At 36.0% G+C, this 14,089-nt stretch overlaps 1 protein-coding gene across 1 annotated transcript; it reads left to right on the forward strand.

The window, feature by feature from the left end:
- Positions 1-4,108: 4,108 nt before the first annotated feature.
- Positions 4,109-9,575, forward strand: LOC142525290 (G-type lectin S-receptor-like serine/threonine-protein kinase At1g11330). Its single transcript, XM_075629534.1, has 7 exons — positions 4,109-4,834; positions 5,595-5,702; positions 5,782-5,972; positions 6,126-6,335; positions 6,465-6,700; positions 6,845-6,995; positions 9,196-9,575. Exons 1-7 carry the CDS (start codon positions 4,306-4,308, stop codon positions 9,490-9,492), a joined length of 1,722 nt encoding a protein of 573 aa, XP_075485649.1. The 5' UTR covers positions 4,109-4,305; the 3' UTR covers positions 9,493-9,575.
- Positions 9,576-14,089: the final 4,514 nt, after the last annotated feature.

Consider the following 14,089-nt stretch of genomic DNA (forward strand, 5'->3'; position numbering starts at 1 on the left):
CTAAAACCCTTCACTGACTTAAGCGTTGGAGTTGTCACACCGGAGAATCTTCCGGTGCCCATTAACATTCTCTCTCTCTTGAGAGTGCAGGTCCAGGTACCCTGGCAATCATCTCCAGCTCATCAACCCGACCCGATGTAATCGTCCACTAAGCTCGCACCCGATTCACCCCGTCATCATCAATAACAATTGTATGCGCACAAAAAAATCAGAAATTAAAAGGGAGATAAAAGTTGTAAATAAGTGCATTACTAAAAAATCTTCTTTTTGCACATTTCATCAAGCGGGTGATTAACATTTCTTTGAGCAATAGTGAGATGCAAAACTGTATGACAATATAAAAAAATTATGTATTAAACTGGCCAATATACATGTCAGTAACAACATGATGAACATAAATCTTGGTGCAAAAACATAATCAAGTACTTATAATTTAAATTATACTACCAAATAAGCAACATAAAACCACACATTTGAAAAACATTAACGTTTATATAGACACATTATCTGACTTGAACTCAGAAATGATACATTAGGACAAAGACAACCTCCCGACCCCTTCTAACACTCTGTTCACGGTTTCAGGCTTGCTCTGAGATTTAAATTGTAATTTGTGTTAAATCGGAAGAGGGTCGTCTAATTTTAGTGAGTATCGTATGGACAATACTCTTCAGAAACCAATTCCCACATTTATTTTATATATATATTTTTGGTAAAATATATAGTATCAATTTGATCAATACCAATCATTAGGCGATGTGATCTTAATTGTATATATGAAATTGATACGATCCGATCAAATTGGATGAGCAGGGTTGGGGCAATCCACGGGATCTGATAAGAGTTTTGTTAAGGGAAAAATGAGCAAGGAGATATATATTGTGGAAAAGATATATCTCTCTAATATGGCTTCAACTGTAACCTGCAAACAAAGAAATGAACTAGTGAATGGGCGCTGGAGAGGTATCCGGCGTAGCCACTCCGATACTTAAGTCAGCAGGTGGAGATGAAGGATAAAGTATGTATATGTGAGGATATACGTGAGTGCCAAGAGCTCTATAATCAGAATATGTCTATTAAATATAAAATGTACCTGCTATTTATATGAGAGAAGATAATAATGACATCGTTTTCAGTGTTCACCTACCACTTATAGACATGTCACGTCAACTTCATGTCATTTCTATCACGTCAAATCTGATTCTGTCAGGTACACTTATCAAGGTAAGATTTTACATGTTCTCGCACTCGAATGCGGCACTACTATCGATGCTTCCCGGGTAACGAGTCATCAGTCGGGAATTTGACCGAGAGTTCGGGCATTTGGTTGTCCGAGTGGATGAATTCCCAGGTACTTGCTTGCTTTGCAACTCATGAGCCATTTCCATCATCCTACCATGATCCGGGCTTTCCATTTAATGTCTCGGTTCATCCATGACCCGAGCTCTTCCAGGGTTATCATCACTCCTTCCTTAAATAGTCGGGCTAGAGTCATACTCGCTGTCCCGATCAGTCATGCTTGGACTTCAACAGAAAGATAATCAATTTGTCTATAAAAGCATTCGGGGCTTTATGTCTCCCAGAGATGGGATGAGATGCTAGGGCCTCATGTCTCCTGTGCTTAAATAGAATACTGGGGCCTCATACCTCCCAAGTTTATAAAAAGGTGCCAGGCCTTATGTTTCCCGGGCTTTACTGGATAACTAGGGTATGGAGCCCCGGGCCAGGGTACGGATCCCTGGCCTTAATAAATGGTCGAGGTGCGGAACCCCGAGCCAGGGTACCGGATCCCTGGACTTATAGAATGGTCGAGGTGCAGAGTCCCGAGTTAGGGTACAGATCCCTGCACTTACAGAATAACCAGGTACGGAGCCCTGGGCCGGGAAACGGATCCCGAGACTTGGAATTGTCGAGGTGCGGAGCCCCGAGCCAGTGTATGGATCCCTGGACTTACAGAATAGTTGGGGCCTCATATCTCCCGAACTTTAAATATGGTGATGGGGCTTCATATCTCCCGGAATTTAAATACGGTGTCGGGGCCTCATATCTCACGGGCTTGAAATATGTGCCGGGACCTCACATCTCCTGGACATTAAATATGGTGTCGGAGCCTCATATCTCCCGGACTTTAATTTTTCTGCTCCTCCTGCTATATTAGTTTTTTAAAAAACCAAATCATTAACCTAGAAATACTGAATCCGAATTCATTTTCGGTAGAGTGAAACTTCTCTAGTTGAGCTAAATTAGGTGACTAATATAGATGTATGTTACTGAGTGCATAGCAAATACTTTTCCACGCCAATCCGAAATAACCTCTGAGCTTCGAGCCCATATGAAAATCCCTTGATAAAATCTGAATACCGAGCTGGTCAGACTTATTTTTGAATGGAAACCATATCTACGTCTTGAGCTCAGTTTCCCACAGACGGCGCCAATGATCCGATCCGGGCGAATTGGATGAGCAAGGTTGGGGCAATCCACCGGATCTGATAAGAGTTTTGTTAAGGGAAAATAAGCAAGGGGATATATCTTGTGGAGAAGATATATCTATGCGATCCGGGCGAATTGGGTGAGCATGGTCGAAGCAATCCACCGGATCTGATAAGAGTTTTGTTAAGGAAAAACGCAATCCACCATATCTGATAAGGGTGGTAATTGTAATTTTGAAATGGTCATACCAATACCAATATACATGAAATTTTGTAATTATTTTAAGGTGTTTCCTCTTTATAAGATAATATAGATAATATATAACATGATTAGAGTATATGGGGTTGATACAATATATTTTTATATTATATAGTATTAAGATTACATAATTTTTATGCTGGAACCAAGTAAGTTATATACATATAATTAAATGTAATAATGTATTAATATACCAATATTGAAAATTATGGTCTTTTGTCAACCTCGGTCTTCACTCGCATGCTTTCTTTTTTCCACTAGGAAACTTCTGTAATGGGACGAAATGCTGAAGTGATAACCACAAAAATTGTAAATTAATTTTAAATTTTAAGAACTTGTAATACACATAGACACCTTAAATTATATAATTAAATTATTGGATCAATCCATGACTACTAACTATGGTTAGAGGAACTATGCTTGGTGAAACTTTTTTTTAAAAAAAAAACATAAAATTACCTATTACCGTCAATCTCTTATTTCCGGTATCGTACCAAAGTCTTAAGATTCAATTATAACAAACTTCTCGTCCCAAAAAATAAAATAAAAAACAAAAAATAAAAAACAAAACAAAACTACCCCATCACTTTAAACTTTCCACTCTTATTTTAAATAAATGAATATTTAAACTATTATTAAAATTAATTTATAACTTTATTTTATTTATTTTAATAATTACATTTTAACAATAGTTTTTCTTCAATTTAGTTCATATTTTCAAAACAAAAATATGAATTAAAGTATATATGGATTCAATTTTTTCCACCATCTTACTGAAACATTTTATATGCCGAAACAATAATATAAACTAAATTTTAATTCCCTATTTTTATTTTCTTTTAATCAGAACTAAATATTTGTAATATTTTTGTTAAACAATTGGTTTAACTATCGCACATATTATATCTTTCTTTCTTTCTTTTTTTATTTATAATTCAACCATCCCACAATGTGGTTCTGTTCTTAAACTGCTCAAAAGTTAGGCGGTAAAATTAAGTTATTCAAGCCACACATAAGAGTCGAGACAAGATCTCGTGTTTAAAATCCAATTAAAAATCCTTCTCAAATAATATAGAATAAGTATATTGTGAGACGTTTTCACGAATCTTTATCTGTGAAACGTGTCAACTCTATCGATATTCACAATAAAAAGTAATACTCTTAGCATAAAAAGTAATAATTTTTCATGGATTACCCAAATAAGAGACATGTCTCACAAAATACGACACGTGAGACCATCTCACACAAGTTTTTGCCGATAATATACTTCTAATTTTGAGTCAAAATCCACTTGAGTAGCGGCCAAACACAATTCAAAAAGATAATTGAGATGTACCCATGACTGGAGGAGTCCACCAAAAAAAGACACCAATTAGTTTAATCCGATGGGCTTGCAGCTGAAACTCATGTATCGCAACAAAAAAGATTCCCATCTTTCAAATCTGATTATGTTCCATAATTCATATATACTCTGCCATTCGAAATATAAGAAAAGAATTGGGGTAAAATATTTTCAGATGTAATGGACGATTAGCGATAAACATCTTTGAATACCAATATCATTTCACCAAAAATGGTTTTCTTCATTTTCAATATCATCCAACTCTCACCATAATCATGAACTTTTCCAAGGCTCTAACTTGTTTTCTTTGTTTAACCACAATCACACTATGTTTCATTTCACCAAAACTCTCCACAGCACAGAACAACGCCACGACAAGCGGCGATACATGCAATTGTGGAGCATTCGGGAGCTGCAACTCGCAGCACTTGGCAGTTTGTGCATGTCTGCAAGGATTCGAGCCGGAGAACAAGCAGGAATGGGATTTAGGAAACTGGACTAATGGTTGCGTCCGACGAATGAAGATGAAGTGCGAAAGAAATGACAGCACTGATGGTAATAGGAACACAGACGACGGATTCTTGGTGCTGCATAATATCAAGATTCCGGGATATTCACAACGTTCGCTTCAGCCGTTTCGCGAGTGCGCGGCGCTGTGCTTGAGGAATTGCTCTTGTATCGCATATGCGCATGATTCTGATCTTGGTTGCATGTTTTGGAACAGTTTTTTGTTTGGGATTCAGCATTTTCCGACCGGCTCGGGTGCCTCTGATCTTCATTACCGTGTTGCGTACACTGAACTAGGTGAATTTATTTTTGAATTTCCTTTTCTTTTTTGTTAATTGCATACAATAATACTTGAAATCTCGATATCCCTGAAAAAAACTCTATAAAAAAATGAGTTATTAACTCCCCGTGTTTTTAATCTTGAGAACATCTACATGTTTTCAAGAGGGATATAAATTTTCGTTTGATAAAGGACGATCGGGGCTTATGAGTTTGCACGCCCCTTTGAGACCCCAAAAAATGGACCTTATTAGGTAGAATACTTTCCGCTGTCGGTTATCAACCTACTCTGAGTACCCAGCCATCACAGCCCAGGCACTGTTAATAGGAAGAAAAACAACGATTGGAGTGGGAGAGTCTGAGTCGAAAAGAGGATTCCTCGCCAATAACCACGTCCACTGAGTAAAAACGGGATTGGACACAGTATCAAGGATCTCCAGGCCTAATTGAAAATGAAGCGAATAATTGATATTCATCAAATTCAAAGTTGATTCGGCCTGGGATCCGAAAATTTCTACAATAAATTGGGCAGGGAAAAATAGGTCGCATATGACTCTCTGGTTGCGGATAGTAAGTCGGGAAGAGACTTCCTTTCGATACCAGTTTTAGGCCTCTATATTGAGGCCTTATTAGACGTGAGAGCTAGCTTAAACACACTGATGTCTAGTTCGATTTCAAGTTAATGGATGGTTAATTTTGAGGAATTTCTCATAACAACATATGCTTTAGATTTACGTTTATCTTTGAAATGATTTGCCTGGTTGTTTGGACATCACAGGTCACAAGAAACACTTCAAGAAAATCTTGATGCTCTTGGTTATCATGGGGTTTATATTTATCTCCGTTTTTATGTATTTTTCATGGAAATGGATTGCCAAGCGAAGAGGTAAATTAAATGTCTTTTCACTATTTAATCCCTGAATGAGGCAGTCTAAACTCATTATGTGTTTTTCCTTGTCAATCAGACAAAGAAAGAACAACTGAACTTGGAAAACCAAGCACATCAGATTCAGTTGATTCCTCGCATCAAGATGCATTGAATCAAGTTAATCTCCAAGACCTACCATTGTTTCGGTTCGATACACTTGCAGACGCCACAAATAACTTCTCTGATGCTAACAAGCTAGGGAAGGGTGGCTTCGGTATTGTTTACAAGGTACAATATTTTGGCACTTGTTTATGTTACATAGCGCGATATCTGAATCCGACAACATTGATGTTGGTTCTGAGACAACCCTCATGTAATCATGTTCAAAGGGCTCATGGCATTACCATGTTTCATTGAATTTAACGTCCGTAAATTCACTAGGGCGAGTTGGCGAATGGAAGAGAAGTTGCGGTTAAGAGACTGTCGAGAGCTTCTGGACAAGGGTTGCAAGAATGTATCAATGAAGTGGTGTTGATTTCTAAATTGCAACATAGAAATCTAGTAAAGCTATTGGGATGTTGTCTAGAGAACAAAGAGACAATGCTTGTATATGAATACTTGTCGAATAAAAGCTTGGATTTCTTCCTTTTTGTTCAGTTTCAAAACCTTATATTTTCAAATATACATTAAATCGTCGTTTTAATTAAATTTTTGGGTCTGTCGTTGATTACTGATATTCAATCAAACTGTTTAAATCACTCTGAATATTGCTCGTGCATAGATTCATCACTAGAAATCCTCGATTGGAGAAGGCGTTTCGACATCATCAAAGGTATTTGTAGAGGCCTCCTTTGTCTCCACAGGGACTCAAGATTCAGGATAATTCACAGGGACCTCAAGCCTAGTAACATACTGCTGGATAATGATTGGAATCCAAAGATCTCAGACTTTGGCATGGCAAGAATATTTGGAACTAGCCAAGATCAAGTCAGAACTGTAAGAGTAGTAGGAACATAGTAAGTACATAAGACAAAGTTGTTATTGCTCTCCAAAAAATCAAATTTTATATGAACAACTCCTGATTAATTTTCGTGTTTCGCCTCTATCCGTTAATTGATCATGCTAAAGACATTTGATAGGTTCATGATATATTTTTGCAGCGGATATATGGCGCCGGAGTATGCGATCGAAGGACGTTTTTCGGAAAAATCCGATGTGTTTAGCTTTGGGGTTATGATCCTAGAGATTACCAGTGGGAGAAGGAATACTAGCTTCTACAATCATGAAACATCTTTGAACCTTTTGGGACATGTAAGTCTACTAAAATCCCTTTTTTCACTTACAATTTGTGATACAACATAGACTTGTATTTTCTTGAAGGGTTTTTTTTCTAATAAAATTAGTCATAAATTTAGATTAGTTTTGTTTTTTAATTAATACTAGTAAAAAAATGCACATGCAATGCATGTGCTATTATTATTTTTAATTTGATTAAATAATATTAAATAATTAACACGAAATTATTTTCGATTTAGAAAAGTTGTTCGATTTAAAAGGGAAGTTTTGTTTTGAATTTTTTATATGTAAAATATGGAGTGACTTGAAAAGATTTTTAGTAGAATAAGAAGGGTAATTATGGAATTAAATATTTTGGTGTTCTCAAAGGTAGTTATTCTAAGACCCTCACACTTAATATAATAGTATAGATAGTATAGATATAAATAGCTGGTAAGAGTTATCAAAGAAGATTTCATTTGAATCAATAAACATAGGTTGATTTTCCTTCTTCATTATTTTAAAAAATCAACGGCATAAAAAATCCCAACTCTCTCTTAATAAATTTGTATTGTTAATATAATTTATTTAAAATCTAATCTCATGACATTTACATAAAAAGATTAAAACCAAATTTGGACCATTTGGGCCTTCCTCGTTACACATTTGAAGATTTTCCCTTTACAATTTTTTAAAATTCTCTCAACTCTGGTCATATTAGACTCTAGAATATTTTAATTAATTCACAAAATTTAAAACTTCATTTTTAAATAAAGTTTTGTTGGAATAATGGTAATACTATGACATAAATGTATAAATAAAATTGAGGAAAATGTGTTTTTGTCCTCTATATTTTCTTTTATGCAATTTGGGTATACATGTCAAAACGGGCTGCAGGGCGGGCTAGCCCGCAACCCGTCGCAACCCGCCATTAGGCGGGGCGAGGCGGGCCAGCCCGCCATTTTGGCGGGCCTCTAAATGGCCAACCCAGCCCAACCCACCTTAGACCGCGGGCTAACCCGCTTATTATTTTTTTTAAAAAAATGCTAAACAGTATTAAAATAAACAAAAAAGAAAAATATATTTCAGTCAAATAATTTCATAAAAAACTTAAAAACATTGAAATAAGACATTGAAAGCATCCAACAATCAACATAATCCATAAAAAAAATAAAGTGCTTATTCTAATTTATACAAAATTTTATCGTACATATGTACAAAAAATTAACTCATGTAATATCACCAACCGTAAATACAATGAAACCTTTAAATATGAATTTCAAATCTTTTTTAGTATACATTTTCTCCAGTTTCTTAAGGATTTATCCTCACAATAAAACAAAAATTAACGATCTTAAGGGTTTGTCTGCACAAGGCACCTAGCTCTTACCATCCACATTTTCTTAAAAAGTGAGAAACATTGAAACATAACAGAAAGTAGAGGAAACAGACGGTTGTAAATTTCAAAAAATATTATGTGTTCAACAATACACATAATTACTTTATTTAATATATTATTTCGATAATTCTGTATTAGTTCGAGTTAAACATTAAAAAAAGAGAGGAGACTGGAGAGTATAACATCTTCAAAAAAAAAAATAGAAGTATAGAGATTTTACCAGAGTGATTGAAGTTAGGCACATGAGAAAAAATAAGAAAGAAATAGGAATTTTTATATAAAACTTAAAAGTATAAAATTCTACCTTAATTTGGCGGGCTTAGGCACATGAGAAAAAATAAGGAAGAAATAGGAATTTTTATATAAAATTTAAAAATATAAAATTCTACCATAATTTGGTGGGCCAGCCCGCAACCCAAACGGGCTCAACCCGTTGGGCCCGCCTCCAAACGGGCTGCTATTTTATCAACCCAACCCGTTCAATTTTTATGGCGGGGCGGGCCGACCCGACGGGCCTGACCCAATTTGACAAGCCTAAATTTGGGTTCGATGCATTGTCAAAATCGAGTATCATCTTTTGGCAAATTAGGTATTATTATTTTTTTGTAATTTTAGTCATTTTTTTATTATAGTGCTTGTATGACATACACATGCAAATAGGACTGGATTAAATTTTAAATATATATATACATAACAGTAGACTAAGATTGAAATTCGACAAAATAAACTATTAAAATTGCAATTTTTCCTTAAAATCGCAGACAACGTTAACTGACATTCCCCTAGCTGATTTTGATTATTTGATTCTTTTGATTAACTCGGCATGAAACTCTCCAGGTATGGAGATTGTGGAAGGAAGACAATGTAGTAGCTTTGATAGATCCGACCATATCGGATCCAGGTTACCGGGCTGAAGTCGTGAGATGCATACAAATCGGGTTATTGTGTGTCCAAGAACTTGTGTTATCCATGCTGAGTAGTGAAATTGTGGAGCTTTCGGAGCCTAAACAGGCAGCATTTACTATAAGATCGACTAGCTCGGACACGGGTACGGGTACGGGTTCGTCTCAGCAGAGCCAAAAGAGCACTGGCTCTTTGAATAATGTTACCATGACTATGGTCCATGGTCGTTGATATGTAATGATCTATTTAACACGTGACAAACGACATGTAGTAAAACGGGGACGTAGTTAGCAGTGGCGGAGCCACATATATATTTAAGCCCGGGTGGCCCAATTTTTTTTTACAAAAATTTATATGTAAATTTGTATAATTTTGGAATAATATGATATTAGCTTGGGTAGATCAATTTAAAATATTAAAATATTTTAGAGTTTAAAATTCTAGTTCGGACAGAGCCATATTTCTGACTTCGTCAGTGGTAGTTACATATTTTTTTTGACGCTAGAAGAAAGAAAGACATAAAAGAGTGACCTTCGAACTTCTTTAAAAACAAATATCATCATTTTTACTTCTTGTTTATATTATTTAGCATTGGATCTTGTCGTCAAACCTACCTGGTTGTGTGCAATCAACAGACTTTTTTCAGTGCTTTGAAAACATTTTCAGAAGTTGTCTGCTTCATCCAACTGGTTGATAATCGGCTTCGGTTGCTAATTCAGCTGAAGTCACTTGTATTTTAAAGTTCACAAAAAAAAATATATGTGTTTATTCACTCAGTCACTAAAATTATTTTGGATCATAACAATTATGTATAATATAGGAATGATAAATGAATATATATGTGTAGAATCAAGTGTTTATAGTTTTATGAAAAATTACAGTTGATGATAGCCGTGCAATTAACCATACAACGACTCAAATGCCAACTGTCGATCACTCTCTCAGTTGGGGAAATAATTACTTCTCAATAGTTGACCTCACTGCAATCTATGATAACCAAATACGTGACATTGACTCTGATAATAATTATATGATCAAGTTTTTGTCGCTTCAACAAAAATTATAACTGTTGATAATGACGTAACTTAAATATTTTAAATTATGCGACAATACAAACGCCATGTGTCTACCGGTATCTTGGTAGGGATAATTTTTATTTCTCAACAATATGGATGACAGAACAATTTACAACTCTAATATTTTGTAGAACCTGAATTAAATATTAAATAAAAAAAAAATATGTAATCTACAGTAATAACTACTTTTATTTTTAAAGTCTACTTTTTAAAGTACCAAAGTTTTCCTCTCAAATTAAAAATTAATTCATTCTTATTCGATATCGATCAAAAAATATATTTTTTTAAAATTTGTAACTCAACAATAACTACCCATATCTCTATCATATTATAAAAATCTATAAATCTAAAAATAAAAAACTTTATATATATCTTATTATATTATTATTAAAAATATCTACAATAAAGACAAAAAATAGTGTCATAATTTAGTTTTTATCTTTCTTTTTTCATCAATTCAAATTATAATATAACGTTCATTTAAATATATTTATTTGAAATCACAAAACGATCCCAACCAGCTCGGTGGGTGTCAACCGCCAAGTAATTGATTAAGGAACTGGCATTTTATTTAATATTCTAAGCCTACCCCTCCAATTTGATCAACTCTTCCATGCACTTCCTTTCGTTTTTTTTTTCTCTTATGAGACGATTTCACGAATCTTTAGCTGTGAGATATGTCAACTCTACCAATAGTCATAATATGTTAGATATATAGTGGTAGAGCAAGATGACAGCTGTACAATAGCTGTAAAAATAGCGGTTAAGAATGTTTGTTAGATAAAAAGCAAAAAGAACGAAAGTTCATCTTCTTTCCAGCTAAATTTTGTTTTCCCCTGTAAAAGACTCTCATTGAGAGATCACATTCAATCAATTGATTATCTCCATCAATGGAGATTTATGATGATTTGAATTGAATTTTAACATGGTATCAGAGCAGTATTATATTTCCGCAAATCCAAATCTCAAACTCACATCAGCTTGTAATTCATGGCGGTTAATTCGGGAACGATCGGCATCAACGATCCTCTGTACTTACATCCATCGGATACTCCTGGCATATCGTTGGTTCAAGATCCTCTCCTTGGCGTCGAGAATTATGGTGTCTGGAGTAGGGCGATGTTTTTGGCTCTCCAAGCGAAGAACAAGCTTGGATTCATTAATGGCTCCTCTGTTCGTCCAGCAGCCACTCATCCAACCTTGCATCAATGGGAGAGATGCAACGCCATTGTTTTATCTTGGCTCATGAGTTCCGTGTCGAAAGAAATTTTCAGTGGAATTATCTACTGCAATGATGCGTCCAAAGTCTGGGCAGATCTGAAGGAAAGGTTTGACAAAATCAGTGGTTCGAGAATCTTTTCTTTGCAAAGGGAAATTGTTCATCTATCCTAGGGTTCATCTTCTATCTCAGTATTTTTTTCCAAGCTCAAGAGGTTATGGGATGAATATCAATCACTGGTAACTCTTCCCTCATGTGAGTGTGCTAGTGCTCGAAAATATCTTGATCATGAAGACCAACAGAGGCTTATTCAATTTCTTATGGGCTTGAACGAGAGCTATGGTCAGATTCGGAGTCATATTCTTATGATGAATCCTCTGCCCTCTGTCAACCAAGCTTATTCAATTGTGATTCACGAAGAATCAACTCGTCAAGCACTTTCTTCTCAGCCGATTGCAGAAATTCCCACGACTGCATTTTATTCCTCATCTACAAAGAACCAGGATTTAGTGAAGTGTGCAAATTGTCAAATACTGGGACACACCAAGAAAATTGTTTTCGGTTGATTGGTTACCCTCCAGGCCATAAATAACATAAGAAATTTCCTCAGCACAAGCCCATGAAATTCAATCAGAAGTACCCCAAGCCTTATGCAAACAATAGTTTCAACAATCCTGTTGAGTCCGGGCCAATTGATGAATCACAAACTACTCATGTGATGCCTCATACATTTACTGATGCTCAGTACTGCCAGATTCTGAAACTTCTTGGTGATTCTTCGCCAATGCATGAAGCCACGACAAATCTTGCAGGTAACTTCACAAGCCTAATGTCCATTTCAAATACTAATGATTGGATCTTGGATAGTGGTGTAAATGCTCACATTACAGGGACCTCAAGTCAACTGCACGACTCGCAACCATGCGCATCCACTCCTAGTTCAGTTCGGCTTCCAAATGGTAACACCACTTCCATTCATTCTACTGGTTCTGCTCATATATCACCCTCTTGTGTCCTGCGCCGTGTCTTACACGTTCCTGATTTTCAATTCATTCTCTTATCAATATCCCAGTTCACCACAGACCACAATTGCCGTGCTATTTTCTACCCACTCTTTTGTTTCTTTCAGGACCTTTTGACTGAGAGGATCATGGCGATTGGTAGACAAAAGCATGGTCTTTACTATCTTGCCAATACTTCATCTTCTGTAACTTCTGCTATACCCCGCAATACGAATTGTAACAACAACACTAGTGTTTTGTCCACTTCATTGCATCCATGTACATTTTCTGCTTGTAAAGACACTGATATTGATATATGGCATAAAAGGTTTGGTCATCTGTCTCTGTCTAGATTGCAATTTCTACCTTTCATCAAGAAGAAATCACTCAAAAGTCACTGTCCAATATGCTCCATTTCTAAACAAACTCGAAGTTTTTTTCCCACAACAGATAAACACTCTTCACCTTATCCATTTCATCTATTACACATTGACATTTGGGGCCCCTATCGACATCCTACTCATGATGGTGCAAGGTATTTCCTCACTGTGGTTGATGACTTCTCGAGATGTACATGGGTATTTTTAATGCATTTTAAATCTGATACATTACAGTTGTTGAAACAATTCTTTACCTACATTTCAAATCACTTCCACAAAAATGTGGAAACAATTCGAACCGACAATGCCACTGAATTTTTTAACACTGAATGTCGCCTCTATTTTGCTTCCCTTGGCATTATCCATCAAAGCTCATGTCCCTATACACCCCAACAAAACGGCCTAGTTGAGCGCAAACATAGGCACATTCTTAACATAGCTCGGGCACTCAAATTCCAAGCCTCCATTCCAGATTCCTATTGGGGTGAATATGTTCTTCATGCAGCATATTTGATCAATCGCACTCCCACTCCCTTGCTGTCTAACAAAACACCATTTGAGGCTCTCTTCAACAAACCTCCCACATACAGCCATTTAAAAGTTTTTGGATGTTTATGCTATGCCTCCAACCTCAAGCCTCTGCACAAATTTGATGTTCGAGCCAAGCCATATGTGTTTCTTGGGTATCCAGTGCATCAAAAGGGTTATAAGCTGTTGGACATATCTACCCATACCTTCTATATATCTCGAGATGTTGTCTTCCACGAGGATGTCTTTCCTTTTTCTTCACATGTTGGTGATCGAGGACCCTTTCCAAATATCACAGTCCATAACTTCGATGAAATTCCTCTTTCATCTTCATCTGATTTACCTCCTCAAGATGCTCCCTTACACACCTCTTCTCCACGGAATTCTCCTTCTGCTACAAGGAAATCCTCCAGAACTATTAAACCACCAACTTGGAGCAAAGATTACATCTGCTCCACTTCTACTTTGTCAGCTTCTTCTTCGAAACAATACAACATTTTTCAGTCTCTTTCCTACCACAATCTCTCACCATCATATCAATCATTCCTTGCATCCATCTCTGCATTCTCAGAACCTAAATCATTTAAGGAAGCCGCTTCTGATCCAAAATGGTGTGAGGCGATG

This window comes from Primulina tabacum, chromosome 14 (genome assembly GCF_025594145.1).
Source record: "Primulina tabacum isolate GXHZ01 chromosome 14, ASM2559414v2, whole genome shotgun sequence".
NCBI lineage: Eukaryota > Viridiplantae > Streptophyta > Magnoliopsida > Lamiales > Gesneriaceae > Primulina > Primulina tabacum.

Bases quoted from the DNA above. Each gene is read 5' to 3' on its own strand.
- LOC142525290 (XM_075629534.1), top strand. From the start codon at position 4,306: ATGAACTTTTCCAAGGCTCTAACTTGTTTTCTTTGTTTAACCACAATC. The intron at 5,703-5,781 runs GTAAATTAAATG...CTTGTCAATCAG, and splicing joins ATGGATTGCCAAGCGAAGAG to ACAAAGAAAGAACAACTGAA. The intron at 6,336-6,464 runs GTTCAGTTTCAA...TGCTCGTGCATA, and splicing joins GCTTGGATTTCTTCCTTTTT to GATTCATCACTAGAAATCCT.